Genomic DNA, 27,957 nt, shown 5'->3' with positions numbered 1-27,957 from the left:
CAAGCCGATACTGCACAGCAATTATGCTTCAGAAAAAAAGAACACACCAAGGTGGTCAGGAAAGTATGCAAAAAAGCTTTCTCACAGAGATTTATAATCACAACTCTGTGTATATCTGGGAGCAGGCTGCCCACCATCATCAGGACTTCCCCCCAGCATCAGACGTTCCCCCCCAGCATCAGACCCTAGTCCAGCATCAGACCCTCCCCCAGCATCAGATCCTAGTCCAGAGTCAGGCCCTCCGCCAGCATCAGACCCTCGCCCAGCATCAGGCCCTCCACCAGCATCAGGCACTCCTCCAGCATCAGACCCTCGCTCAGCATCAGGCCCTAGTCCAGCATCAGACATTCCCCCCCAGCATCAGGCCCTAGTCCAGCATCAGGCCCTAGTCCAGCATCAGACATTCCCCCCCAGCATCAGGCCCTAGTCCAGTATCAGGCCCTAGTCCAACATCAGACCCTCGCCCAGCATCAGGCCCTACTCCAGCATCAGAGGTTGCCCCCCAGCATCAGTCGTTTCCCCCCAGCATGAGGCCCTAGTCCAGAATCAGACAGTCCCCCCCAGCATCAGGCCCTAGTCCAGCATCAGGCCCTCCCCCACCCTCAGACCCTCCCCCGGCCTCAGGCCGTTCCCCACTATCAGGCCCCCCACCTCCAGTATGAGGCGTGGCAGCTCCACTTGTCTGATGCTCCTGAGCACACTCAGGCAGCCCCAGAGCCGCAGGACAATGGCTCTTGCAGGAGGTGCATCTCCAGGAAGCACCTGCGGAGCAGCAGCAGCTGGGCTCTGTTTCAGGTCAAGGAGAGGCGAAGGGGCACTTGTGCAGGAGGCAGCCGTGGCTGTGGGCACGCTCCCCGACTCTGCTTCCTCCCCGTGGGGGCTCTGCTCTCCTGCTCTCTCACGGGCCCCAGGACTGTGTCCTTCCAGATTCACAGTCGCCTTGATATCTCAAGCCCAAGTCCTGAGTTGCGTCCCAGTCTGGTGTGGTGGAGGGCTGGGAACACCCAAGCTCAAGGGCTGAAAGGATCCCAGGGGGACAGTCGGGCCCCAGCGGGGGCCAGGGCTGGGGATGACGGTGGCCGCCCACAGAGGGCCCCGCAGCAGTACTGGAAGGACAGCCGCGATTCCTTGGCTCACTCGGGGACGCTGCCCGGCCTAGCGCTCAGAGATGTTACCGCCAGCAGCTCTGGGGACGCAGGAAGCCCGGTGAGTGACACCACGCCACATGGGCTGTGTGCGTGGGCACTGCTGACCATGGCCTCAGTTTTCATTCCGGTTCCAACTGTCCCTCCAAGGGTTGACGGGCCCCTCTTCCGAATGGCACAGATGTTTTCTTTATGTGGGTGAACACATCCCTGCTTGTTTCTGTCAGCACTGTTGTCCCTCATCGTGTGTTTTCCTCGTTACAACCTGTACTTGCTGCTCTTCCAGTTTAAATTAGGAGCAGTCCTTATTTCCTGCATTTTCTAGTTGTCAGGGTTCATTGGGGCTTTCCAGGTGGCTCTAGTGGTAAAGATCCTGCCTGCCAATGCAAGAGATAATGAGAGATGTGGGTTCGGTCCCTGGGTCGAGAAGATGGCCTGGAGGAGGGCATGACAGCCCACTCCAGTATTCTTGCCTGGAGAATCCCATGGACAGAGGAGCTAGTGGGCTACAGTCCCTGGGGTCGCAAAGAGTCAGACACAACTGAAGCAGGTTAGCACACATCCAGGCTTTAGTTCAGTCACTCAGTTCTGTCCGACTCTTTGCCACTGTGTGGACTGCAGCACTCCAGGCTTTCCTGTCCTTTACTATCTCCTGGAGTTTGCTCAAGCTCATGTCCATTCAATCAGTGATGGCATAGAACCATCTCATTCCTGTTGCATCCACCAGAGAGGTGGCTGGGGCTCGGCAAAGTACATGGTCCCACTGCCTGGGTGTGAAGCTGCCCTCACCACTCCCTGACCGCGTGACCATCACTGTGTCTTCCTCTGTAAATGGGGAGGTGGCAGCACCTGCTTGGGAACGGGCACATCCAGCATCTGGTATATGATCAATGCACCACCATCTCAGCGTTGTATTTATTTATAAGAGGGATAGCATTTAATAACCTGCTCCTTTTTCTCTCTTGTCACTTAACTGTGGTCCAGACCACATCTGGTTTAATTACCCTGTAAATCCCACACCCAGCACAAACAAGACACTCACACATATCTGCCTGAAGAGGCATGAACATACTCTGTCCTCAAGCAGATGAAGCCGAGCGAGATGGGGCCTGATGATAAAACTGTGTGATGAGGAGACCCGAGGAGGACCTGTGTGGCTGTGGGGTGGGGTGGGGACATGGGCAGAACCCCTGAGAGCTCCTGGGGTTGGGGAAGTTAGCAGGAAGGAGGAGGAGGGCCTGTTCCTTGCAGGGTGTCCACAGATTGTACCTCACCCCTCACTGATGAACACTTGGGCCGTTTCCAAACACTTGTCAGTGTTCTGGGGGAAACAATCATTGCCTAGCTCCTACTCAATCAACTGCACAGAATATGTTTCTAGCACTGGAGTATAAACATCTGCTTTATTCATTCCATCCTCCGTTCATCCACCTATCCAGCCAGCCATCTGTTCATCCATCCATCCACTCACTAATCCATCCATCCATCCACTCACAAATTCCATCCACCCATCGAGCCAGCCATCGGTTCATCAATCCATCCACTCACTAATCTATCCATCCATCCACCCACCTACCCACTCATTAACTCATCCGATCATCTCGGACCCACCGAGAAGACAGACGCCTCCTCCGCTCCTGCTCCCAGGAGGACCCCGAGCGTGAGTGACAGGAGCCTCATGGGGCAGCGGGGGAGACACAGAAGGGACATGCCTGCAGGCCCTCCTCCTCTGAACGGGGAAGCACCCACCTGGTCCTAAGGCCTCCTTGCCGGGGTGTCCAGGCCGGCCCCTTTCCTTCTTGCCAAACAAGCGGCCGATGGAGCACCTGATGCCCTTCTTCTTTGGGGCTTTGTCCATGGAGTCCTGGCTGCTGTTGATGCTGGGGTTGCCCCCGGGGCCGTCCTGAGGGTCCGTCGAGCTTTGGGGAGAGAAAACGCCCTTTAACCAGCGCCCTCATGCAAACACACACCCCTCCCCAAGACCGACTGATAGAACCGGCCACCAGCAACACCCGTGCCTCCACCTCGAGCAGACAGTGGCGTCTGCTTCACCAACCACACTCCACACGAGCAATGGGGGCTCCCGGCCACAGACATCGGCCCCAGGAAGCTGAGAGTCTCCGACTGGAGCTGCCCCCGAGGAGGGCTTGACTCCAGGCCAGCCAGTGCAGAGGGCGCTCCGACCCTCCCTCAGGGACACCGCTTGTCAGGTGACGAGGCTCCCAGAGAAGTCGAGCTCCCCCGCTCTGGGCAGCTCCCCGCGCCTCCCGCAGGGTGACCGTCCCCGGCCGTGGCAGGAGAGAGACAGTCACCATGCAGGGCTGCTGGTCAGGAGACCACTCGTGCCCTCTGTCGGGGGCTTCCTGGCTCAGGCCGGGAGTTCAGCAGGTGGTGGTCTGAATGAGGACAGTGTCAGCCACAGGAGGGGACAGAGTCTCCTGAGAGGAGACCCTTGAGGAAAAGGGAGGGACCCTCAAGAGCGAACCTGAGAGGCACGGGGCCATCACCATCAGGAATGCGCCCCAGATGGGCAGACCTCTAGCAAGAGCAGGAAGAAAGCTCCCACAGGAGTCTATCCGCAGAGATGGACATTTTCTAAAATCACTGAGGTCCCTGAGCTCTTCTCCCCCAGCATCTGAAGTTCACCACTAAACACACACACTGCATGCAGTGCGATTCCTTTAAAACCATTCTTCCACCTCTTTCAAGACAAGAGGCGCAGGGCTCCTGAAACTGACGAGGTGCCCAGGCCCCTTACTTGCGGGCGTCCCTGACGTCCTCGGGGCTGGCCGCGCACAGCGCCCCCGTGTGCAGCTGCTCCAGCCGAAGGGACTCAGGCGAGGTAGGGCTCGAGGTTTCACACTTGATGGTGTTCTTGTCATTTTGCACCTCTTCCCGTAGAGCTGGCATCTGAGGGAATGAGCTAAGTGTAAAATTGGCTAACAAGAGACTGTGTCAAAAAAGGCAATCATACAGGCCTTACATTATAAGCACAAACATATTTGAAAATCTATTAGCTATGCTATCCGCCAAGTACAAAAAAATGCCTTGTACTCGCTTAATGCCATCTTAAAGGACTGTCTTGTAGAGAAGCGGGGCGTGGGGCAGTGAGAGCACCTGACTGAGTGCAGAGACCCCGGACAGGAGCCTCCCTGCAGCGGGGCTCCCACCCTCCCTGGAATGCGGCAACCAGATGGCCCCGCCAGGCAGGACAGCAGAGCGACGCCAGCCCCATGAACCCTGCATGGCACGAACTGCCCTGATGAAAGGACTGTGCTCATCGCCAGATGCTGCTCAGAAGCACCACTAGCAAGGGTAAGGAACCTCTCAGCAAGCCTTCCAGACCTTTCTGTTTGAAGGAGAAAAGGAAACAGCTTGTACCACCACCCAAGATCATTTGTAGTGATGATGCAGGTTACTGGAACCCGTGACATCAAGTGAAACACAGGGAGGTACCTAACCCGGCATGCGAACACCATGTGTCTGGCTCGTATTTCTCTGTAACACACGACTGGGGCTACACAGTGAGGTGCTTACACGCAATTCAGTGTAATTTGCTCACTGTGGTCTACATAAAGCACCCCTAGGTCTTCACTAAGAGATGATCTTGTAGCAACCTAGAGCGGTGGGATGGGGAGGGAAATGGGAGGGAGGTCCAAAAGGGAAGGGATATATGTATACCTATGGCCAATTCATGTTGAGGTTTGACAGAAAAGAACAAAATTCTGTAAAGCAATTATCCTTCCATTAAAAAATAAACTAATTAAAAGGAAAAAAAAGATGATCTCTCCTGGAGTCCCAGCTTTTCCGCTGGTCCCGGGTGTGAGGAAAGGAAAGACAGTGGTGGCAACAGTGTGGGGAACAGATTAACCCCTTCAGGGTCCAGACAGGTCTCACTTACACATTTGGGTCTGTGGTTAAGCCAGGGGAAGTCCGTAGAAACATGCACGGCAAGTATTTTTATAAACAACGAGTGTGTTGTTTTAACCAACTAACCTGTGCCTTTGGAACGGATTCTGTAAAGAATACTGATCCACTGCAGCCCCACAGAAGCTTGGTGACAACAAAGGGACTCAGTGCAAAATACAGCTGAGCCCGTTTAACAGCGGCTGGATAAACTGCACCCTCCCCTGATCTCTAACAAGAACCCTCAGGCAACAGAAGGCTACAGAGGCTAGAAATTATCCCCACAGAACTGAACAGGGGTCAATCTCAAATTCAAGTTACAATAAGCATTTATAAAAATCAGAAAACAACACAGAACAGAGCGGGGAAGTGACACGCCTGGGTTGACTGTGGACTCAGGGGAGACAAACACCTGCCTCAAAGTCAGGGACCGCGGCCAGCCCCTTCCCCGGGCCTCCTCCTGAGGAAGGGCTCTGGGCCCCCAGCCTGGCCGCCCTCCTTCAGGAGGGAAGCCCGCCCCCCTGGTGCCCACGTGACTAGGATGGGCAGGACCGTGTCCTCACGTAACAGGAGGGCAGAGCAGGTCACAGAGCCGGTGAGCGGCACACCCAGGCCACCAGCCCCAGGCTGACGGAGCAGCTCCGCTGTGCCCAGCAGAAGGGCTCCGGGGCACTGAGCTGCCTCAACTGGAGCGCGGCTGCCCGAGACCTGCGGGAAGGTCCCCAGAGTGGTCGGTCACTGGGCTGGGAGCGGGAGAGGGACAAGGACAGCCAGCCCTCGGGGCACTGGATCCAACAACAGGCGCTCATCCAAGGGACCAGAGGGGAGAGGAAGCGAGCTCCCTCCTGCCGCTCCCTCCATCAGGGACGCTGTGAGGGACACGAGAGCCTCTGGAGGAAAGCGGGCTGGACAGCCCCACGGTTAAGTGTCCAGGCTCTGATCAGACGAGTCTGCACCGCACTGCTGGGTGTGTGAGCCTGGGCACGGGGCCCGGCCTCTCTAAGCCTCAGTGTCCACGTCTGCTGAATGGGGATAACAGCAGCCTGGACCTCACCTGGGTGTCTGCAGGATTAGATGACAGGCTCGTAAACCACTCGACACGGTGCCTGGCGGGCAGAGTCTCCTGCACACTGCTACCCCCGTCATTAGAGGGCTTCCCCCAAATCTAACACCTATGGCTCTGATTCACTCATTGCTTTTAAGAAAACACTAAGTGGAAATTCCATGGTGGTCCAGACGTGAGGACTTGGCACTTTCGCTGCCGGGACACAGGTTTGATCCCTGGTTGGGGAATTAAGATCCCATAAGCTGTGCAGCATGGCCAAAAAAAAAATTTTTTTAAACATAATAAATACTACTATGTCTATTATAAATAAGCATGAGATGATTAGAAAGCAAACAAGTGGCAGAAAGGGAAACCGTTACAATTGTCTCAACGAATGACCGATTTCCAACAGAACCATCAGCATATTTTAAGTGGTGGGTGAGTTTCAAAACTGCCATTAAAACGTCAATTATTCACCAGTACATAACCATACAGTGTTCATTCACGTGACTCGATAAGCACTCTTTAACACTTCACAGAGAAACAAAGCCATGCTAAATTACTAAATAGTTTACCTTTCGATGATGCTTCCTTAATTAACTAGGCTGATAGATGCATGCAAAGAAATGGAGAGAAACCAGGTTGATTGGGACTTTGAAGCTAAAAATGCAAGAATCAGTATAGGCAAATACAGGAAAGCAAAAATGATGGCAAACCTATAAGTGACATTAAGACTTAGAGAACAGTAGCTGGAAACAGAACTTTTTTTTTTGACCACAGAAGTTAAATAAGCTATTCAAGATTTACTAGAGAAACACTATAAATTATTACTCAGGAAGATACAATTCTGTTACAACATCGTGATTTATTAAAGCAGAGCATTCTGTACAACAAAGGGCCTCAACAGCTGTCTGTTCTCAGCCAAACTTCTCTATAACTTATTTCTCTTAATAAAAAACATGTTATACTTTCAAATAGTAATTTAACTGATGAGGAAGTTACCATAATACCTATTTTAACACTGAACAAATCTCACCACCTATTGGACATTAATGTAAAATCCTTACCTAGAATTTGATTTAAAACTTCTGAAAATAAATTCATTAAAGCAGGTACCCTATAAAAATGTGTAAGAATGAAAGCTAGCATAATAGCAGGTGGAGTCTTCACATTTGATGAACCATAGAAGATACTTTGTAAAAGAGTCTAGTAGAGACATTAACCATGCAAAAGCTGATGAGATTTACAGTCTTAAATACAAGCACCAACACAGAAAGGAGATTGTGTCAAAAGCCGATTAATTCTACACTTAGAGGATCATTTCTTTATGTAAGCATACTCTCATTTATAACTTGCACAGGTTATGTAGTGTATGATCCATCTACATTATGCTTGTAACTGCATAGTGATACAATAATTCAAACTTACTGCTATGGGGGAAAAACACCATTTAATGAGCCATGAAGAAAAACACAAACACGACTAAAGGGACACACGCTGTGGACACAGCACTGCAGAGACCAGAGCAAGTGGGAGGACGGGAGGGGAGATGGATGGGGAAACTACAGCCTGGGGTTGGGGGGACGGGAGGCTGGGGTCTGGATTGACGACGGCTAAACAGACAACAGGATGAGACAGGAAATCCAAACCAACGATGAAAGCAGACACACCGTCAGAGAACTCCAACAACAAGGACAAAATATACACAACTGTTCTTTTACAAATACTCGGAAAGAAATCAAGCACGAAACCACAGAGAAATCATCAAGAATTTTAAATATCAACTAATTAGCCAAAGACGCAAATTATAAAGTGTGTCAAAAGACCACAAAATGGACTAGTTACCACTTCACATGCATCTAAAATGATTCACACTTAATTTAATGATATGCTGACCAACAATGCAGCTAACATGAAATGGGTGGTAACAGAAAAAAGTGATAATACATGTGCAGGTACAAAGCAGAGGGTTGTAAACGTGATTTCATGAGGTAAACAGCAATGCACTCAGAAACCTAAGCTACACACGCAAGAAAGCTGGAACATGCGCTTTAGAGCCGCACACTCTGTCACCAAAAGCCCTAGGTCGTCATCCCGTTTTCAGACTCGGGAGAGTGAGGAAGCCCAACTTCTTCCCTGGGGCTCTCGGGCCCCGGGCTTTGAACGTGGTTTCACACGCAGAGCGGGCCTGAGTGCGCGGCCAGGTCCATCAGCAAGCAGACCAGTTTAGATTTTTGGTTTTCTTCCCACCGCATGCCATGCACCGTGCAGCCAGGCATCCCCAGTGGAAAATGTGCTGCACGGTTTTCACACGCCATGAGAACTGCCATGAGAACTTTCACAAAGTTGTCTGCTCCCTGAGAACAGAAATTTTCCTGCAGCTGCTGTGCCCAGCACAGGCCAGGCCCAGCTTTACAGAGGCAGGCTCTGGCTGAGCTCATGATGACGTGCTAAGCCGGTGGTCCAAATATCAAGACTAACTGGTCACTGTGCGATTATGGAATGATTAAAGACTAGGCAGTTTTAAAAATCATAGACCTCTGAGTGTGGAAAATGTACCTGATTTTCTTCTGGGTAAAAAGACAAGAAAACAAAAAACAAACAAAAAAAGAAAACCAGTATGCTGGGGGAGGGACGTGGCAGGGAGGAGGCAGACACATACCAGAGGCATGGTGCCCAGCCGGTCTATGTTCCGCGCTGGCCTTCGACGCCTCATTCGGGGCGTGGCGGGCACACTGCTGGGCGGGCAGGAGCTGGCAAGCGAGGAGGCGAAATACAGGTCGAGGGAGCTCACTGATTTAAAACGACGAAGGCTGCCTGAGCTCGCCTTGCCCACCCTGCTCTCAGTCTCCTTGGCCCGCTGCTCGGTGTTCTCCTCTTCTTGGATCCACCTAAAAGAGAGCAAAACTCGTCACCTGCCTTTGTCAGCACAGGAACGTGTCTGGACAACAAATTTGGGCTTGCATTCTGTGTCATGATTAGCAAATTCCAGCAACAGTTGCTCAATTAACATCGCAGCAAAAAGGTTCGACTTTCCCTCTTTTGAATATTCTCAAACTTAGTATAACTTAGCATTGAGTCTTACAAACTGGCCCCTGATCATTCACGTTTGATTTGACTCATTTACTCTAACATTCTGACGGGGCCTGGGTGGCGACTCTCTCCCTGTGAGGAGACAGCTGAAGTGGACAACCTTCAGCATCCCTGCTCTCAGGGCTGAGGTGCACATCAGGGCCTCGAGTCTTTTCCACTGGGAATCAGGAACTCTGCACCATCAAAACAGCGATTCACAAACAAGCTTGACTTTCTAAACACAAATCTCCAGACCAGATGAAGTGCTGAGTTGATCTTTTTTGTTTTAAGGGTGTATATGTACCAACACATCACTTGATGAAGTTCTCCCCCAGGTTTGTGAGAGTTTCTGGATTCATGTCAATGTGCCGCATTCACCTAGAATTTACGGTGACGGCTCTTCTCCCCTAATGTGTCATGGATGATTTTATATAGCAGTTTAAGTATTAGATTATGCATATAAAATGATTTTTTAAAAAAAATACAAGATTCTTGCAGGTCGTAACCTCTCCAGTTTCACTACTTATATGTCCTGAAAGATTTTCACTGGTGACAAATTGAAGGACAGAATTTACCACTTACATCAAGTCAACATATTGCATAAGGAAAAATCACTTTTACCTGACAACGTGCTGTAAAAATAGAAACATTAATATGTAACCATTCCATATTTCCTGCGGGGACGGGGAAAGACAACCTTTCTGAGCTCGTCTGTGCTCAAACACGGCCCAGAAAGCAGTCTGTGTCGGCGCCAAAACTGCAGGCGGCACCACCTGCGTTTGCTGGTTGTGCCGCTCACCCCTGCCTTCCGCCTGAACCCCCCGCGCTCGGCCAACAGGAACGGGCACCTCGGCCTGGGCTGACGTGACGAGAACAATCCGAGCAGCAGCTCTGGCGGGTCCTGTGCAGGGTCACCGGCCCGCGGCCACTCTGAACGGAACCTCAGGACAGGAGGCACGGCTGTGCGGGTGTGGCCCAGGCAGGCCTCGGGGTCCCGGGCCGCCCGGCTGCACCCAGACCCAGGGACCCTGCACACCACGAGGCGGGCCTTCGGATTCTATCCCGCTTTGTAAACTGTTATAACTGCCAAGACGGTGTCTAAAGAAAACATCTTAAACATACTGATGAGTTGAGAAAAACTCAAACACATGTCCTTGGACCAGTGTCTTACAAGAAGCCAATCTTCACACTGTGTTAAGTTAAAAAGGAAACTGCGGATCTGAGGGGAATTTGCCAACCCCAAACCTCAGCTTTTCTGTTCCAGGTGCTTCTCACCAGAGCGTGGGAGGCTCCGAGGGACACACGAGGGCGAACCCTCAGTGCTGGTGGGTTCACGGGCCACAGAGGACACCACCTCGGCACGTCTCCCACCTTGGGGCTCAGAGATGGGGGGGGGGGACACCCCACAACACCCCCCGCCCACAGAGTGCTGACACCAGCTGTGGACAGAACGCCCTGGCTGACTCAGCTCTCTCATCAAGGGCGATCTCAGAACTGAAAATCCTTGAAGCAGGCCTGTGGTCAGTGTTCTCACCATGGAACACTCAGACTTCTTCTAGGACAAGACAGCTCCTCAGAGAAGCCCAGTTTCTGGGGAGCTGAGTTTGGGCACACCCACCGGATCTCTTGGTTGGTGGCGTCCAGCTTCTCCTGAAGAATCGCAGGAAGAGTCCTGGCATCAGCCTGCCCACTGGGCGGCAGCTGAGCAGCCGAGCTGAGGAGGGTGACCCCGTCGCCCTCGCTGTCAGACACGCCTTCGTCTCTTTCGAAGGCCTGGGCCACGGTGGCCGGCACGCGGGCCTGCTGTCTCAACTGAAATAAAAGGGGCCGAGTCACTGTGTGTTGATGTGGGCATAAACGTAAGTGCACTTCTTACTGTATACTCACCTGATGACATGGCCACTGTAACAGAATACACCGAGTGTCTCTCATTGATCTCAACGACAATGATCTCAATCTGCTTATTCACAGCTTTAAACTCTCAGTTGGAGAGGGAAAAAATGTTATCCTAAAACCATTCTATTACCCAGTTTTTAATTGCAAATTGATAGCCAGAAGATAATAAATCTTGAGACATTTATGCCAACTAATACTTTTAACTGGGGGCTTCCCAGGTGGCTCAGTGGTAAAGAATTCGCCTGCCAATTCGAGAGGGCAGGTTGGATCCCTGGGTCGGGAAGATCCCCTGGAGTAGAAGATGGCCACCCACTCCAGTATTCTTGCCTGGGAAGTCGCAGGAAGAGAGGATGCGTTGGGCTACAGTCCCCAGGGTTGCAAAGACTCGGATAAGACTGAGCGTGTACTCAGGCAATGCTGTTAAACCATATAAAACACTGACTTCTTACAGAAAAACTGTATTTACAAGAATTCAAGAAGCTCAAAAGTCAACTAGTTCCATAAATACGTGCATCATCCACCTGACCAGGCAGCAAGTGTACAAATGCAGGCCGGCCGGGTGGCTGGTACCTTCTCGTCCAGGGCCTTGTGGTGCTCAAATAGAAACTTCAGCGCCCTGAGCACCTCCACCTCGCTGGTCATGCCGGCTGGGGACCGCGCCTGCTGCTTGTCCGCCGTCATCCGGAGGGACGGCCCGTACCGGGAAACGAGGAGCTCCAGGTGTTCCAGCAGCAGCTGCAGGGAGGGGTCAAAGGAGCACCTTCAACCTCACACTTGAATTCAGGGCCGAGAACTCCTCTCAGCCTCACGCTAAAGCCGAAACCATGCTAAGGCACGTCGGAATCCCGCCAGTTCAGTCTAAAGTTAGAGTGGACTTCCCCAGTGGCCCAGGAGTTAAGACTCCACACTTCTGCAGGGCTCATGGGTTTTAATCCCTGGTTGGGGATCTAAGATCCCACATAAACTGTAGCATGGCCAAAAATGGAAGTTAAGAGAAGTCCCCGCTCAAAACTAAAATTACATTCGCTCTCATCATAAATTTGAAGCAAACTATGAGAACCCCAAACTGATCCACCTCGGTCTGCCCAGTGGGAAGATGTGAAAAATGACTTGAAAACCAGACAGACTTTAAAGACAGCAACACGGAGCCCAGCGGTGAGCCCCGCGGGCACAGGTCAACACGGGAGACTCTGCCTACTGACCCTGGTGTTGTTCCTCTCTGCTTTCAGGTGAGCAATTTCTTCTTCTCTGGCAAGAAGCTGCTCCCTGCACACCTTCAGTTGTTGATGAGATGTTGCCAACTCCTAGAAAACAGTTAAATGAGGAAGTAACTAAATGCAAACACAAGTGAAAAAGAGAGCGAGACCGTGAAGGCTGACCCTATCAAGTCTCTTCAGGCTCCACACAAAGGATCTCCCTGCCCCTCCGGAGAAAAGAGGGTCCGCTGACCCCAAGACCACACAGACAAGCACAACTCAGACTGGCCTTCAACCTCCATCTCGACCTGGCAGGCACGCGGAGAAGAGAACCCGGAATCCAGCCTGCCTTCTCCAGGCCCAGGGAAGTCTGAGAAACTTTCCTAAACATAAACCAAACAACAAAATGGATAAACAGATTCTTAAACGACACGCAGACAAGTGACCTAGGACCCCTGGGGAGAGTGAAGAAGAAAGGGAAGATCTACAAGGCCACCAAGTTTTGGAGTGTTCCTCTGGGAAAGAGGCTGATGGCACACCAAGGCCATCTGTTAGCCTGATTCTACTGAAGTCACCCAGTCATTCAATAAACTGGCTAAAATGTTAAATTTGTGTTATATGTATTTTATCACAATTTGTGTGCACGCGGGGCCATCCACGTGGTGAACTTGCTCAAACCAAACCACAATGAGACATTCATTCTTCTATTTTTCTTTGCACAAGTAAAAAAACCCTGGATTACACATCCCCCACTACATACTGGGTATTCAGCACCTAGAACACTGCCCAACACTTGTAAGAGGCATGTAGTAGACATGTGAAGCCATGAGGGTATATGTTATACACGTAAGCAGTAGGTACTCATTATTAACATGCTGGACACACTGGTCTGTGCTTTGTAAGACGGGAGACGTAAGGGGCTTAGCCTCTCTGCTTCAAGGACTGACTCTCTAGCTCGATCCAGATGCCCCAGAGACTGTTCCAGCCACTGTATCCCTTCTTGTGGGGCCCCCGCCCATCCTCCACGCAGCACCTGCACAACCTCTAACAAAGTCAACCTGCTGGGGTCAATCCTGCGCACGAAGGCCAAAACGCCCGGGCCGGCAGGGCCCACAGCCATGCTAACAAATGAAACACAACCCCAACGCTTCACCGAGTGAGGGCCAATCCGACGGGCCCAGTCCCTGGCTGCTCTCACCTCAGGACACTCTGCCTCCAGGACTTGGGTCGAGGCCAACTTCTTCGTCTTCTTGGCCTTTGCCTTGGGGTTGCAGCATTGGAAAAGCGCCCATAGGCGGGCCCTTCTGCGACCCATCCTCGTGGATGGGGGCAGCCCCCCACTCGGGGGCAACCGCTGTTTCCCAGGCAGTTACCTCAGCACCTGAGCTATCACCACTGATCTCACACTACAACCGCTGATTTCACACTCCGCTCTCACACACCGCTCTCACACACTGCTCTCACACACCGCTCTCTCACACCGCTCTCTCACACACCGCTCTCACACACCGCTCTCTCACACCGCTCTCTCACACACCGCTCTCACACACCGCTCTCACACACCGCTCTCACACACCGCTCTCTCACACCGCTCTCACACACCACTCTCTCACACTATGACCACCAGCACCAGCGTCTCAAGAAGAAATGGCACGAAGGCTCTGCCTCCAGCACGTCTCCCAGGAGCCCGGAACCTGGAACCCACTCCGTCACAAGGGGCTCCGTGGTAACAGGGGGGCTGGGCTCAGGCCCACCATCAAGGGTGCAGAGAGGGGGAGGGGCTGCCGAAAAGACGGCAGGTGAGTGTGGGGTGCGGGAGAAGGAAGGCCGTGCCCACCGCTCAGGCCCAACGTCAAACATGACCCTGCAATGTACTGGGTCACAGTCGAACCGAACAGTATACACTGCTTCAGAAACCACCACCGCTAGGAATGAGCACATCTTCTCAGGGGGCTTCTGCCCGCTCCACCCCTGAAACAAGCCTCCAGTGAGGCTACTGAAAGGGCACCCCTGAACTCAAGGGAGTCCCCAGAACCCATCCCGGTGAGGAGGACTCACCGCGCTGGCTGCCCCTCACTCTCACCCTGAGCTTGGTCATTGCCATTTACTTCTCCAGGGGATCTTCCCAACCCAGGGATCGAACCCGGGTCATCTGTATTGTACACAAACACTTTACCATCTGAGCCATGAGGGATCTACTAGCGTGTCAGATGAGTGCAAACATGCGGTAGTTTGAGCATTCTTTGGGATTGACTTTCTTTGGGATTGGAATGAAAACTGACCTTTTCCAGTCCTGTGGCCACTGCTGAGTTTTCCAAATTTGCTGGCATATTGAGTGCAGCACTTTCACAGCATCATCTTCCAGGATTTGAAATAGCCCAACTGGAATTCCATCACCTCCACTAGCTTTGTTCGTTCATAGTGATGCTTTCTAAGGCCCACCTGACTTCACATTCTAGGATGTCTGGCTCTAGGTGAGCGATCACACCATGGTGATTATCTGGGTCGTGAAGATCATTTTTGTACAGTGCTTCTGTGTATTCTTGCCAGCTCTTCTTAATATCTTCTGCTTTTGCTGGGTCCATACCATTTCTGTCCTTTATCGAACCCATTTTTGCATCAAATGTTCCCTTGGTATCTCTCATTTTCTTGAAGAGATCTCTAGTCTTTCCCATTCTGTTGTTTTCCTCTATTTCTTTGCATTGCTCACTGAGGAAGGCTTTCTTATCTCTCCTTGCTATTCTTTGGAACTCTGCATTCAAATGGGAACATCTTTCCTTTTCTCCTTTTTCACTTCTCTTCTTTTCACAGCTATTTGTAAGGCCTCCTCAGACAACCATTTTGCCTTTCTGCATTTCTTTTCCATGGGGATGGTCTTGATCCCTGCCTCCTGTACAGTGTCACGAACCTCCATCCATAGTTCATCAGGCACTCTGTCTATCTGATCTAGTCCCTTCAATCTATTTCTCACTTCCACTATATAGTCATAAGGGATTTGATTTAGGTCATACCTGAATGGTCTAGTGGTTTTCCCTACTTTCTTCAATTTAAGTCTGAATTTGGCAGTAAAGAGTCCTTAGGCAGTCACAATCCAAGATATCAAAATAAGGAAAGCTCAGTGAGGGAGCTGGAGTCTGAGAGGGCTGCTCCTTCCCTCGGGGCATCTGAATAAAGCTGACTCTGCGAAGAAAAGGCAGGGAAAAAGTCAAGCAGAGGGGACTGGCTAACACAGCTCTGGATGGTCCCTTGGGCTGGGAAGACAAAAATTCGAGTGCAGGCCTGACATGTCAGTCCGGATGTTAGAGAACAAGCTCTCCAAGAAAAGGGAGGCACAGAAAATGTACCCAACACTCTGCCCAAATCGGCTGAGCGCTGAGTATCCATCACCTCGTGGTGCTCAGAAGACAGACGGTGGGCTTCAGGACCTGCCAAGAAGGGGGGTCCTGGGAGGCACCCCAGACTTCCAGACGGAGATGCTGGAGGGCTCCTCCCTGGGGTCAGGGAGGGAAAGTGGGTGATGGCTGCTGAGACTCAGCTTACAAGGACCCCCCAGCCTCAAGGCACTCAGGCCCTGAGTGAACAGAGAGCTCTGTCCCCACTAGAGGTCTGCATCAGAAGAAACTCTGGAGAAGACAGCATCACCAGAACCTCTAGGGTTTTCCAAACATAATGTCCAACATGCAACCAAAGAAGCAAAAGAGGGTGTGACAACAAACAGCACCAAGAGAAATAGAACTGAAACAGATCCAGAGGTGTCAGTTGTATATCAGCATATCACAGGTATGCTAGAGGTATCAGATGCAAACTTCACCAGTTCAAAAATATACCTGACAAAAGGAAAAATTTCTGAGAATCAAAACCGATGCTAGAACTTTAAAATAACAGTGACCAAATTTAAGAACTCAGTCTCTGGTCTTAACATCAAATTGGACACAGCTGAAGAGAGGATCAGTGAACTGAAGGATGGATTGGTTAAAAATATATATATAAGAGGGAAAAAAGTTTAGAACATATGGAAGGAGCCCGCTTGTTAAACTATGTTGTTAAAAACTATAAATGAGGCCCCTCAAGGGAGAGAAAAGACAGAAAGGGGAATAAGAAATGCCTCCAGGGGTTGAAACTAAAGAGCCTCTTAATGAAAGTGAAAGAGGAGAGTGAGAAAGCTTGCATAAAACTCAACATTCAAAAAATGAACGTCATGCCATCTGGCTCCATCACTTCCTGGCAAATAAATGGGGAAACAATGGAAACAGTGACAGACTGTATTTTCTTGGGCTCCCAAATGACTGCAGATGGTGACATTAAAAGACGCTAGCTCCTTGGAAGGAAAGCTATGACCAACCTAGACAGCACATTAAAAAGCAGAGACATTACTTTGCCAACAAAGGTTCATTTAGTCAAAGCTATGGTTTTTCCAGTAGTCATGTATGGATGTGAGAGTTGGCCCGGAAGAAGGCTGAACGCCAAAGAATCAATGCTTCTGAACTGTGGTGTTGGAGAAGACTCTTGAGAGCCCTGTGGACTGCAAGGAGATCCAACCAGTCCATCCTAAAGCAAATCAGTCCTGAATATTCATTGGAAAGACGGATGCTGAAGCTCCAATACTTTGACCACCTGATACGAAGAACTGACTCTTTGGAAAAGAACCTGATGCTGGGGAAGACTGAAGGCAGGAGGAGAAGGGGATGACAGAGGATGAGACGGTTGGATGGCATCACCGACTCGGTGGACATGAGCTTGGGCAGGATCCAGGAGTTGGTGATGGACAGGGAGGCATGGTGCGCTGCAGTCCATTGGGTCGCAAAGGGTCAGACACGGAGTGACTGACTGACTGACAGGGGTGGGGGCAAGAGTTGGCTGGAGAATCAGACCATTGACTCAAAAATGAAAACCACACATTGGTTTCAGCAGCTCTGTGGGTGCCTGAGGCAAGAAGAAAATATTCAAGCACTCAGGGGAAAAAGGCGAGGCTTTCAATGGCACAGCAACCCTGAGGGCTGACATTTCAAGAACAAGGAAGTCAGGAGATAATGGACTGGCGCCTGTGAAATGCTGAAAAACAAATACCAACCAACCTGGAATTCTATACCCAACAAAAACACCCTTCCAAAGTGAAAGCAAAATAAAGACTTTTAGGGCAAATGGAAATGAGACAGCTCATCACCCACAGACACGAACTAAAAAATATTAAGGCAGTTCTTTGGTAGAAAGAAAAGTAGTCTCTGACGGAAGTATAAAAAACAAGTAAAGACCAACAGTGAGGTAACAGTGAGGGTAAATATTAACTCTACGATGATGATAATGCCAAAAATATACCTAAAATTTTAAAGGATAACAGTGACAAGGAGGAAACAGTCGTGTCAGGGAGGCAGTAAAAATACTAAGTTAGACTTGAATGTAGAACACACGCTGTATCTGCGAATGTACACCCGATCACCTGACAGAGGCGTACAGACCTAGAAAAACACTTCATCCTTCTAACAGAAGGCACGAGACAAGGACACAGAATAGGTGGGACGAGCAGAAAACAAACAGCAACATGGTACCTACACACTGAAATATCAAAATTATAAACAGAGCAAATACTCTCATTGAAAGATAAAAAGGGTCAACCTGATTAAAATTAAAACCATACACTATTCACAGAGGTACGTGTTAAGATGGAAGACCACAGACAGGTGAAAGTAAAAGATACCCAGGCAAACAAGGACAGAAAACTGATGTGGCAATATCACTGTCCAATAGTGTCTAAAGTAAGAAGCATTACTAGCAATAAAAAGGAGCATCTCATACTGATACAAGTTCAGTCCAGCAAGAAGATGAAGATTCTAAATTTGATTGTCCCTAATAACATAACCTCTCCACCATGACCCGTCCGTCCTGGGTGGCCCCACACAGCACGGCGTAGTTTCATTGAGTTAGACAAGACTGTGGTCCATGTGATCAGATCGGCTAGTTTTCTCTGATTATGGCTTCAGGGTGTCTGCCCTTTCATGCCCTCTCACAACACCTACCATCTTACTTGGGTTTCGCTTACCTTGGACGTGGGGTATCTCTTTATGGCTGTTCCAGCAAAGCGCAGCCGCTGCTCCTTACCTCGGACGAGGGGTATCTCCTCGTGACAGAATGTGGTCCACTGGAGAAGGGAATGGCAAACCACTTCAGTATTCTTGCCGTGAGAACCCCATGAACAGTATGAAAAGGCAAAATGATAGGATACTGAAACAGGAACTCCCCAGGTCGGTAGGTGCCTAGTATGCTACTGGAGATCAGTGGAGAAATAACTCCACAAAGAATGAAGGGATGGAGCCAAAGCAAAAACAAGACACATTTGTGGATGTGACTGGTGACAGAAGCAAGGTCCGATGCTGTAAAGAGCAATATTGCATAGGAACCTGGAATGTGAGGTCCATGAATCAAGGCAAATTGGAAGTGGTCAAACAGGAGATGGCAAGAGTGAATGTCAACATTCTAGGAATCAGCAAACTGAAATGGACAGGAATGGGTGAATTTAACTCAGATGACCATTATATCTACTACTGTGGGCAGGAATCCCTTAGAAGAAATGGAGTAGCCATCATGGTCAACAAAAGAGTCCAAAATGTAGCACTTGGATGCAATCTCATACATGACAGAATGATCTCTGTTCGTTTCCAAGGCAAACCATTCAATATCACGGTAATCGAAACCTATGCCCCAACCAGTAATGTTGAAGAAGCTGAAGTTGAACGGTTCTGTGTAGACCCAGAAGACCTTTTAGAACTAACACCCAAAAAGGATGTCCTTTTCATTATAGGGGACTGGAATGCAAAAGTAGGAAGTCAAGAAACACCTGAAGTAACAGGCAAATTTGGCCTTGGAGTACGGAATGAAGCAGGGCAAAGGCTAATAGAGTTCTGCCAAGAGAACGCACTGGTCACAGGAAACACCCTCTTCCAACAACACAAGAGAAGTGTCTACACATGGACATCACCAGATGGTCAACACCGAAATCAGATTGTTTATATTCTTTGCAGCCAAAGATGGAGAAGCTCTGTACAGTCAGCAAAAACAAGACCAGGAGCTGACTGTGGCTCAGACCATGAACTCCTTATTGCCAAATTCAGAGTGAAATTGAAGAAAGTAGGGAAAACCACTAGACCATTCAGGTATGACCTAAATCAAATCCCTTATGGCTATACAGTGGAAGTGAGAAATAGATTGAAGGGACTAGATCTGATAGAGTGCCTGATGAACTATGGATGGAGGTTCCTGACACTGTACAGGAGACAGGGATCAAGACCATCCCCATGGAAAAGAAATGCAGAAAGGCAAAATGGTTGTCTGAGGAGGCCTTACAAATAGCTGTGAAAAGAAGAGAAGTGAAAAGCAAAGGAGAAAAGGAAAGATATTCCCATTTGAATGCAGAGTTCCAAAGAATAGCAAGGAGAGATAAGAAAGCCTTCCTCAGTGATCAATGCAAAGAAATAGAGGAAAACAACAGAATGGGAAAGAATAAAGATCTCTTCAAGAAAATGAGACACCAAGGGAACATTTCATGCAAAGATGGGTTCGATAAAGGACCGAAATGGTATGGACCTAACAGAAGCAGAAGATATTAAGAAGAGGTGGCAAGAATACAGAGAAGAACTGGAGAAAAAAGATCTTCATGATCCAGATAATCACCATGGTGTGATCGCTCACCTAGAGCCAGACATCCTGGAATGTGAAGTCAGGTGGGCCTTAGAAAGCATCACTATGAACAAAGCTAGTGGAGGTGACGGAATTCCAGTTGGGCTATTTCAAATTCTGGAAGATGATGCTGTGAAAGTGCTGCACTCAATATGCCAGCAAATTTGGAAAACTCAGCAGTGGCCACAGGACTGGAAAAGGTCAGTTTTCATTCCAATCCCAAAGAAAGTCAATCCCAAAGAATGCTCAAACTATCGCACGATTGCACTCATCTCACACGCTAGTAAAGTAATGCTCAAAATTCTCCAAGCCAGGCTTCAGCAATACGTGAACCGTGAAATTCCAGATATTCAAGTTGGTTTTAGAAAAGGCAGAGGAAGAAGAGATCAAATTGCCAACATCCTCTGGATCATCGAAAAAGCAAGGGAGTTCCAGAAAAACATCTGTTTCTGCTTTATTGACTATGCCAAAGCCTTTGACTGTGTGGATCACAATAAACTGTGGAGAATTCTGAAAGAGATGGGAATACCAAGTCACCTGACCTACCTCCTGAGAAACCTGTATGCAGGTCAGGAAGCAACAGTTAGAACTGGATGTGGAACAACAGACTGGTTCCAAATAGGAAAAGGAGTATGTCAAGGCTGTATATTGTCACCCTGCTTATTTAACTTATATGCAGAGTACACCATGAGAAACGCTTGGCTGAAAGAAGCACAGGCTGGAATCAAGATTGCCGGGAGAAATATCAATAACCTCAGATATGCAGATGACACCACCCTTAATGCAGAAAGTGAAGAGGAACTAAAGAGCCTCTGGATGAAAGTGAAAGAGGAGAGTGAAAAAGTTGGCTGAAAGCTCAACATCAGAAGACTAAGATCATGGTATCTGGTCCCATCACTTCATGGGAAATAGATGGGGAAACAGTGGAAGCAGTGTCAGACTTTATTTTGGGGGGCTCCAATATCACTGCAGATGGTGATTGCAACCATGAAATTAAAGGATGCTTACTCCTTGGGTGCAAAGTTGTGACCAACCTAGACAGCATATTACAAAGCAGAGCCATTACTTTGCCAACAAAGGTCCATCTAGACAAGGCTATGGTTTTTCCAGTGGTCATGTATGGATGTGAGAGTTGGGACTGTGAAGAAAGCTGAGCACTGAAGAATTGATGCTTTTGAACTGTGGTGTTGGCGAAGACTCTTGAGAGTCCCTTGGACTACAAGGAGATTCAACCAGTCCATCCTGAAGGAGATCAGTCCTGGGTATTCATTGGAAGGACTGATATTGAAGCTGAAACTCCAGTACTTTGGCCACCTCATGCAAAGAGTTGACTCACTGGAAAAGACCCTGATACTGGGAGGGATTCGGGGCAGGAGGAGAAGGGGACGACAGAGGATGAGATGTCTGGATGGCATCACTGACTCGATGGCCATGAGTCTGAGTAAACTCCGGGAGTTAGTGATGGAGAGGGAGGCCTGGAGTGCTGTGATTCATGGGGTCGCAAAGAGTCAGAGACGACTGAGTAACTGAACTGAACTGAATAATATAACCTCAAAATATCAATACATAAATACTGACAGAAAGAGAAAAGGACTAACAGCCACGTTCATAATCGCAGTGGGAGACGATAAAGACACATCTGTCATGGAACTGGGCTCCCTGGGACATAGTCACCTGCACCCATGAAGTACCTGAAATGCGGCTGGCTCTACAATGCGATGTGCTGCAAGCGTGAAACACACACTGGAGTTTAAAGACGTAGCATGAAAAAAAGAACAGAAAAATATTTCGTTAGGTTTTATCATGTTGATTATACACTGAAATGATAATCTTTTGGGTGTGATAAAATAAAATATATTACAGATAATTTCACCTACTTCTGCTTACTCAACATGGCTATCGAAATCTGAATTGACAAACCTGACCTAACTGATATGCACGAAAACACTGCATTCCCCCTGATACATATTATTTTCTAGAGCCCAAGGAACATATAAGAAAATGAATATATATTGGGCCATTAGGAAAGGTTGAATTATTTCAAAGGACTGAGATAATGCAGGGTATACTTAGGGATTGCAATGGGATGACGATTTATGTGCCCTCAAACTTCACCCTGCACGTGGAGATGATACTAGGCGGCACAGATTCTGGGAGGCGTCAGGTCAGGAGGGAATGGGCCCCGTGCTGGGAGGACAGAGAGAAGCAGGCAGTCTAGGAACCAGGAAACAGGCCTCACCAGACGTGGCACCTGCTGGTGATCTTGGGACTTCCCAGCCTGCAGTACTATAAGAAACAACTTTCTGTTGTTTAGCAGCTAGTCTATGGTATTTGTAACAGTAGCCCAAAAAGACTAAGATGGGGCTCTTCAAGGAATTAAGCTAGGAATCATAAAAGGGTCACTAGAAAAACCTCCCCAGACATTGGGAAGTTACATGACATACTTCTTGAAGAATTTCATGAATAAAAATTTTTAAAAACACAATGAAAATTAGAAGAGACTTTTCCATAAAAGATAATGAAAATCTGCCTTATTCAAACTTGTGGGACGCAGCGAACTGTGTTTAGAGGGTTACTTAAAGCCTTAAACACATATACTGGAAACGAAGGAAGGCTAAAAATCAATTAAGCCTCTAGCCCAAGAAACCAGAAAAAAAGTATAGCAAATGAAACACAAGGCAGATGGAAGAAAAAGGAGCAGAAAATCAGGAAACAAAAAGCCAATATGAAATTTTTTAAGCAAAGCCAAAAGTTGGCTCTTTGAAAGGACTGATAAAAATGAAAAACCCCTAGAGAAACTGATTAAGAAAAAGAGAGCACAAATCACCAGTATCAAGGTTTTTTAAAAGGGGAGACAACACATCTTGCAGATAAGAAAGATATTATGAAGCACAGTTCACTTACTATTGGAGAGTCTGCTGGCCTCGATCAATTCCTAGCAGAGGGGATATGCTTTACCTAAACAGATCCGAGAAGACATACAAAATCAGAAATTTTTATTTGCATGAAAAAAATTAAATCTGAAATAAAAGCCTCCCCACAATGAAACCAACAGGTGTTGCCAATCAATTCTTCCAAAAATCGAGGGAAGAAAACAGCAATCTCCCAGGAACTCTCGGGGTAAACAAGAAATATTCTCCACCTTGTTTTGTAAGACCAGCATAAGCGTGATACTAAAACTAACAAGGAAAAGAAGTACAAGAAGGTCAAATTACTGACTCTGAGGATAGATGAAATAATCCTAAATAAAACACTAACAAATACAGTCCAATAAAAGGAGAATATATCGAGATCAGGTTGGGATGGTTTTTTTTTTTTTTTTGGGATGGTTTTACAATCACAAAATTTTTTTAAAGTTAAATTACCAGATAAAAGAACAATCACCTGACTGTTTCAAAATCTGCAGAAAATAAACTGAAGAAAATTTAATGTAATAATTTCAGTTCATGACTAAGAAAAAAGTCATAGCAAACTAACAGGAGAATTTACATATTTTGATAAAAATATCTACAAAAAAGCTAATACCGTAGGTGATGGTGAAATACTGAAAGCTTTTCCTCTGATAATTGTCAGGAAACCTCTGGCCTTTATTAATTAAGAGGAGAGGCACATCTTTCCTGGGGCTGAGGAATCCAGGCATTTCTTTTTTTAGTTTCTGATTATGGTGATAAGTATCCTCTTCTCTCTTTGGTAAGGATCGCCTTGTGTCTGGTAGGGATCGCCTTGTGTCTGGAATTTTAATCTTTATCTTTGCTGAGAATAACTACTTTGTAAGACAGTATATATGCGCATGCCATGTGGATTAAAACAGCTTTGCTCCATCAGAGCTTTGGTCCCCGTGTCTTTCTTTCTTTCTTTTTTTTCTCTCTCTCTCTCTCTGGCTGATTCCCTGGAGCTCGGAAGCCCGCTATGTAACCCAGGGAATGTTAGCCTCTTTACTTCCTTCCCTCTCTCATCGCCGACTCTGGACCACCAGGTTCCGCCATTAAAGGACCAACAGATAATGGCAAAGAGACAAGGACACTGGTTCTCACTACTTCTGTTCACCACTGTACTGGAGATCCTCGCCCATACAACAAGGCAAGAAAAAGAAAAGGCTTATCACAGTTGGAAAGGGGGGGAAAAGCACTTATCTGCAGACATAATTGTGTATACATAAAAAAATACAATAAGAATTATTTGAAATAAATGGATTGAAGAAGTGAATATAGAAGTCAGTTCTATCTCTATATATTAGGCATTTATAATTGCACTGAAAATATCAAGATATCTAATTAAAAATTAGATAGAGCAATTAGACACAGAGCAAACTATAAACTTCTAAGATAACTTAAAGAAGATCTAAAAAAATGGAGAGCTACATATATACATTGTATTCATGGATTATGCTGCTGCTGCTGCTAAGTCGCTTCAGTCGTGTCCGACGCTGTGCGACCGCATAGACGGCCGCCTACCAGGCTCCGCCATCCCTGGGATTCTCCAGGCAAGAACACTGGACTGGGTTGCCATTTCCTTCTCCAACGTGTGAAAGTGAAGTCACTCAGTCGTGTCCGACTCTCAGCGACCCCATGGACTGCAGCCTACCAGGTTCCTCCGTCCATAGGATTTTCCAAGCAAGAGTACTGGAGTGGGTTGCCATTGCCTTCTCCATGGATTATAAGAACAACATTAAGATACACACACACACACACACACAGAGTTAACTATGTCACGCGATGCGTGTGTTGGGCAATCATTCCATGACGTCTATGGGCATCAAGTCATCACAATGTAGACTTGAAATACACACAAACCATATCTGTCAATGACTCCTTAGTGAAGCTGGGGTTCTAAAATCAGCTCCTGGCACCTGGTAGCTGGCAGGTGTGGAAACCCGGGGTCACGTGCAGGCTATACATACACTTAATCACAGGTGAGACCTGAAGCAACTCAGCAACTCTCCATTTTTCTTTTTTCTCTGTTCCCCTTGCCATTTGTGTTTAACAGACTCTCAGTATCGAGTGAGCAGGGTCAATGCAGCAATAATCTTTCCCCATCTAAGGCATGCACATGTAACACCAGCAGTCTTCCCAATCGCCCCAAGATAACTGGGGTGCCGCATCACAAAAAAGCAAGGAAACACGACATTCCCCGGGACAGAGCTGCCCGACGGCAGTGGGGACTATGGTCCACCAAGGGGACCCCCAGGGGCTAGGAGCCCACACTGGGCCCCCCAGCTTGAGGCCACACTTGCCTTTCCACCATTCTGAAGGTCCTGGCAGAAGAAAGCCAGGCCATGGAAGGGGGGTGGTGTGGCCAGGCCGTGGGACTCAGGGCAGGACTGATTTGGGTCTGTGCTGGGCTCCACGTCCAGTCACTACCTGTGAAGTGTACAAAGTTCTTGGGATCACTGTAGGTTTGTGGCAAAAAGCAATGGAGCCAAAGCCACGTAGGATGGCTTTTCAGGAAAAAACCTCACTGAGGATTCACTCAGCGCCAGCCTCGGGCCCTAGTGAGATGCAGACTCCTGGTCATCCATGGCTATGTCTGCAGCCCGCCAGGGCAAGGGGAGCCTCCTGGACACCGGGTGCCACGTGGGGTTCTTCCCCCACTTTGAGTGAAGGGCTGCACCCGCCTGGATGACCCCGGCTTATCCCTCCACCTCTGATGCGGAGGCCCCCGTGCCTCCCATGACCGGAGGATTCAGCCTCTGCCGGGGCCTCCGTGTCACTGCACAGGCCTTGTCCACGCGGCCCCAGCAGGCAGGGTGAGGCCTGTGTGGAGCCTCCCAGGTCGCTGGCCTCGCTGTCCACATCGGGGCCGTGCAGGAGCACCACGTGTCCACTGAATGAGTGGATGAGGGCCCTAACAATGACAGTGATGACGACGACAAGGAGGAGGTGAAGGGGGCTGAGATCCAAGTGTCAGTCCCTGATTCAGGCCTCTGTGCGTATGAACTCATTTAACCTCATGACAAGGTTGTGTGCGTATGGCGGGGGGGGCGGCGGGGATGGCAGGTCCTGCCACTGTTCTCACCTCGGAGCCGGCAAGTTCACTCTCGGTGTCCAGGGGCGGCTACAGCCACTGGCCACAGACTGGACAGCTTTAACACACATTCATCCTCCCCAAGTTCCACCGTCAGAAACTGTGATCAACGTGTGGGCAGGCCTGAACTCCCTCGAGAGGCTCCAGGGGAGGGTCCCTCTGGCCTGGTCCAGCCCGTGGGGTCCCCAGGCCTCCCTGGGCTTGTGGCCACATCACCCCAACCTCTGCGTCTATCTGCGCAAACCTTCTGCCCTGGGTGGCTCTGTGCTTCAGATCCCCCCTCTTCTCTTCCAAAGACACCCGTCATTAAATTTAGGGTCCACAAGCATCCCAGGTGATCTGGTGCAGAGGTCAGTAACTTACTTCCATCTGCTGAGACCTTTCACCGGAATAAGTCACCTTTGCAGGCTGCAGAAGGATAGACGGCTTTCGGGGCCACCACTCAGCCCACCACACTTGTCATAAAGCCACAGGGGAGAGCCTCACTGGGCTTGGTGCAGGGAGCTTCGAAGAAGCAGGACTCTAGGACCTCAGTCCCAAGGCTGCCTCAAGAAGACAGCTAGGGTCAGGACACTCGGGCACAGCGACCAGATAAGCAGGGCTCAGAGGTATGCTGGAGGGCTTGGGGCTCACCTGCAGGGAGCCTGGAGCCTGCCATGACGGCCCAGGGCCGGGGGACGCAGCACACAGGTTTGGGAATGCACACATCCCAGCACAGACAAGGGGAGGCAGGCCCGGGGGCTCAGGCCAGGGGAGCCCAGATCGTCCTGCTGCCCTCAAGGGGCAGGTCAGAAGGGCACAGGAGGGAGCCGTGGTTTCAGCGACCTGTGTCGCAGTCGGTCTGCTCCTGTGTTGTCTCTGAGAGTGACTCAGCCTCTGTGAGCCCACCTTTTGCTCCTCTGCAAAATTCGCCATTCGTGACTTGCTTCACAGGTGGGGGGAGTTCCTGGTGCTCTCAGCACCCCCGCCCAACCTGGTGGCTGAGGCTTGCTGCCTCTCCATGACCTTGAGGCCGCTAAGACCACCCCTGCACAGACTCTCTTTGCAAAGAAGCTGGAAGGTGCTTCACCTGCCCTAGGAAGACCTCTAGCCTGGGGGCTCCTGGGCAGGGCTGACCACATGGCGCGCTAGGAATGACCGTGGATGGCCCCATACGGCCAACCCGTCTTTCCTGTTAGAGCCCAGGTTTATTTTTTGTGCTCTGCTCAGCCGCACGCAAAGACCCAAAGTACATTCCCCCGAGTCCGTGGAGATTTCTCTCGATGGTGGTCAAGAAGCAGTGCCGGGCCGGCATCGCTGGGAAACACGCTCCGCTGTTTACGTGAGCGACAGGGTCTCTCCCAGAAAAACAGCTGGCAGGATCGGGAAAGGGTCGTGGGACTCAGTGAACACACGGGATGTCCTCATTCTTACACACATGGGAGGATTTAAACCCTGGCGCCCAGCCTGACAGCAGTCTGCTCCTGGTGCGAAGAAACTGAGAGACGCCGGTCCCCTCCCCTAGCCAGACGCCCCAGAGCGGAGGCTTCTGTCCAGACCGGCCCCTTGGGTGGGGAGTCTGGAGGCCACAGAACCGCAGGGGCCTCGAGCCTTGGCATGGACGTGTGGAGAGCCAAGGGGCCCGGGGAAGGGACAGAGTCAGGGTCCTTGCAATGGACTGCCACCAAAGGCTGGACAAAGACAAGAAATAAAACAAATGTCACACCTAATGTTGCTAAAGAGCCAAGAAGGCCCAGAACAGTGACCCGGACTGTGCCGTCCAAGGTGCAGAGGGGATGGGGAGGCTCACCCAGCACAGACTGGACGGGGTTAAACCTCCACTCCCGGCTCAACTCACAGGAACGGAGACCCCACCACAGTCGTTCCCGGCACTTTCCTTTGAGAAGGAAGAAGGGAATCACAGAACAAGCAAAGACGGCCCCGTGAGGGATTCCTGGTGCTCGAGGACGCCAGGGCCCCTCTTCGTCCCCTCGGCTGCCTGAGCCTGTGTGTTGTATATCAT

At 49.4% G+C, this 27,957-nt stretch overlaps 2 protein-coding genes across 2 annotated transcripts in view; one reads left to right on the top strand and one right to left on the bottom strand.

Annotated features, from left to right (window-relative positions):
- Positions 1 to 595: 595 nt before the first annotated feature.
- LOC122672953 (liprin-alpha-1-like) lies at positions 596 to 22,883 on the bottom strand. Its single transcript, XM_043870474.1, has 9 exons — positions 22,836 to 22,883; positions 21,623 to 21,674; positions 12,267 to 12,368; positions 11,635 to 11,799; positions 10,787 to 10,980; positions 8,759 to 8,987; positions 3,904 to 4,055; positions 2,895 to 3,064; positions 596 to 1,522 (listed from the first exon to the last, which is right to left on the bottom strand). The coding sequence occupies exons 4-9, from the start codon at positions 11,743 to 11,745 to the stop codon at positions 1,467 to 1,469; spliced, it is 912 nt and encodes a 303-aa protein (XP_043726409.1). The 5' UTR covers positions 11,746 to 11,799; positions 12,267 to 12,368; positions 21,623 to 21,674; positions 22,836 to 22,883; the 3' UTR covers positions 596 to 1,466.
- Positions 22,884 to 27,217: 4,334 nt separating this feature from the next.
- LOC122710047 overlaps positions 27,218 to 27,957 on the top strand; it is an 83,265-nt gene continuing 82,525 nt past the window's right edge. The window contains exon 1 of the mRNA XM_043927491.1: positions 27,218 to 27,276. Within this exon, the coding sequence (XP_043783426.1) occupies positions 27,218 to 27,276 (59 nt within the window). The remainder of the gene's footprint in view (positions 27,277 to 27,957) is intronic.

This window comes from Cervus elaphus, chromosome 16 (genome assembly GCF_910594005.1).
Source record: "Cervus elaphus chromosome 16, mCerEla1.1, whole genome shotgun sequence".
Classification (NCBI taxonomy): domain Eukaryota; kingdom Metazoa; phylum Chordata; class Mammalia; order Artiodactyla; family Cervidae; genus Cervus; species Cervus elaphus.
Note: the sequence above shows the minus strand (reverse complement) of the source record. Positions and strands in the feature narration are given on the sequence as shown.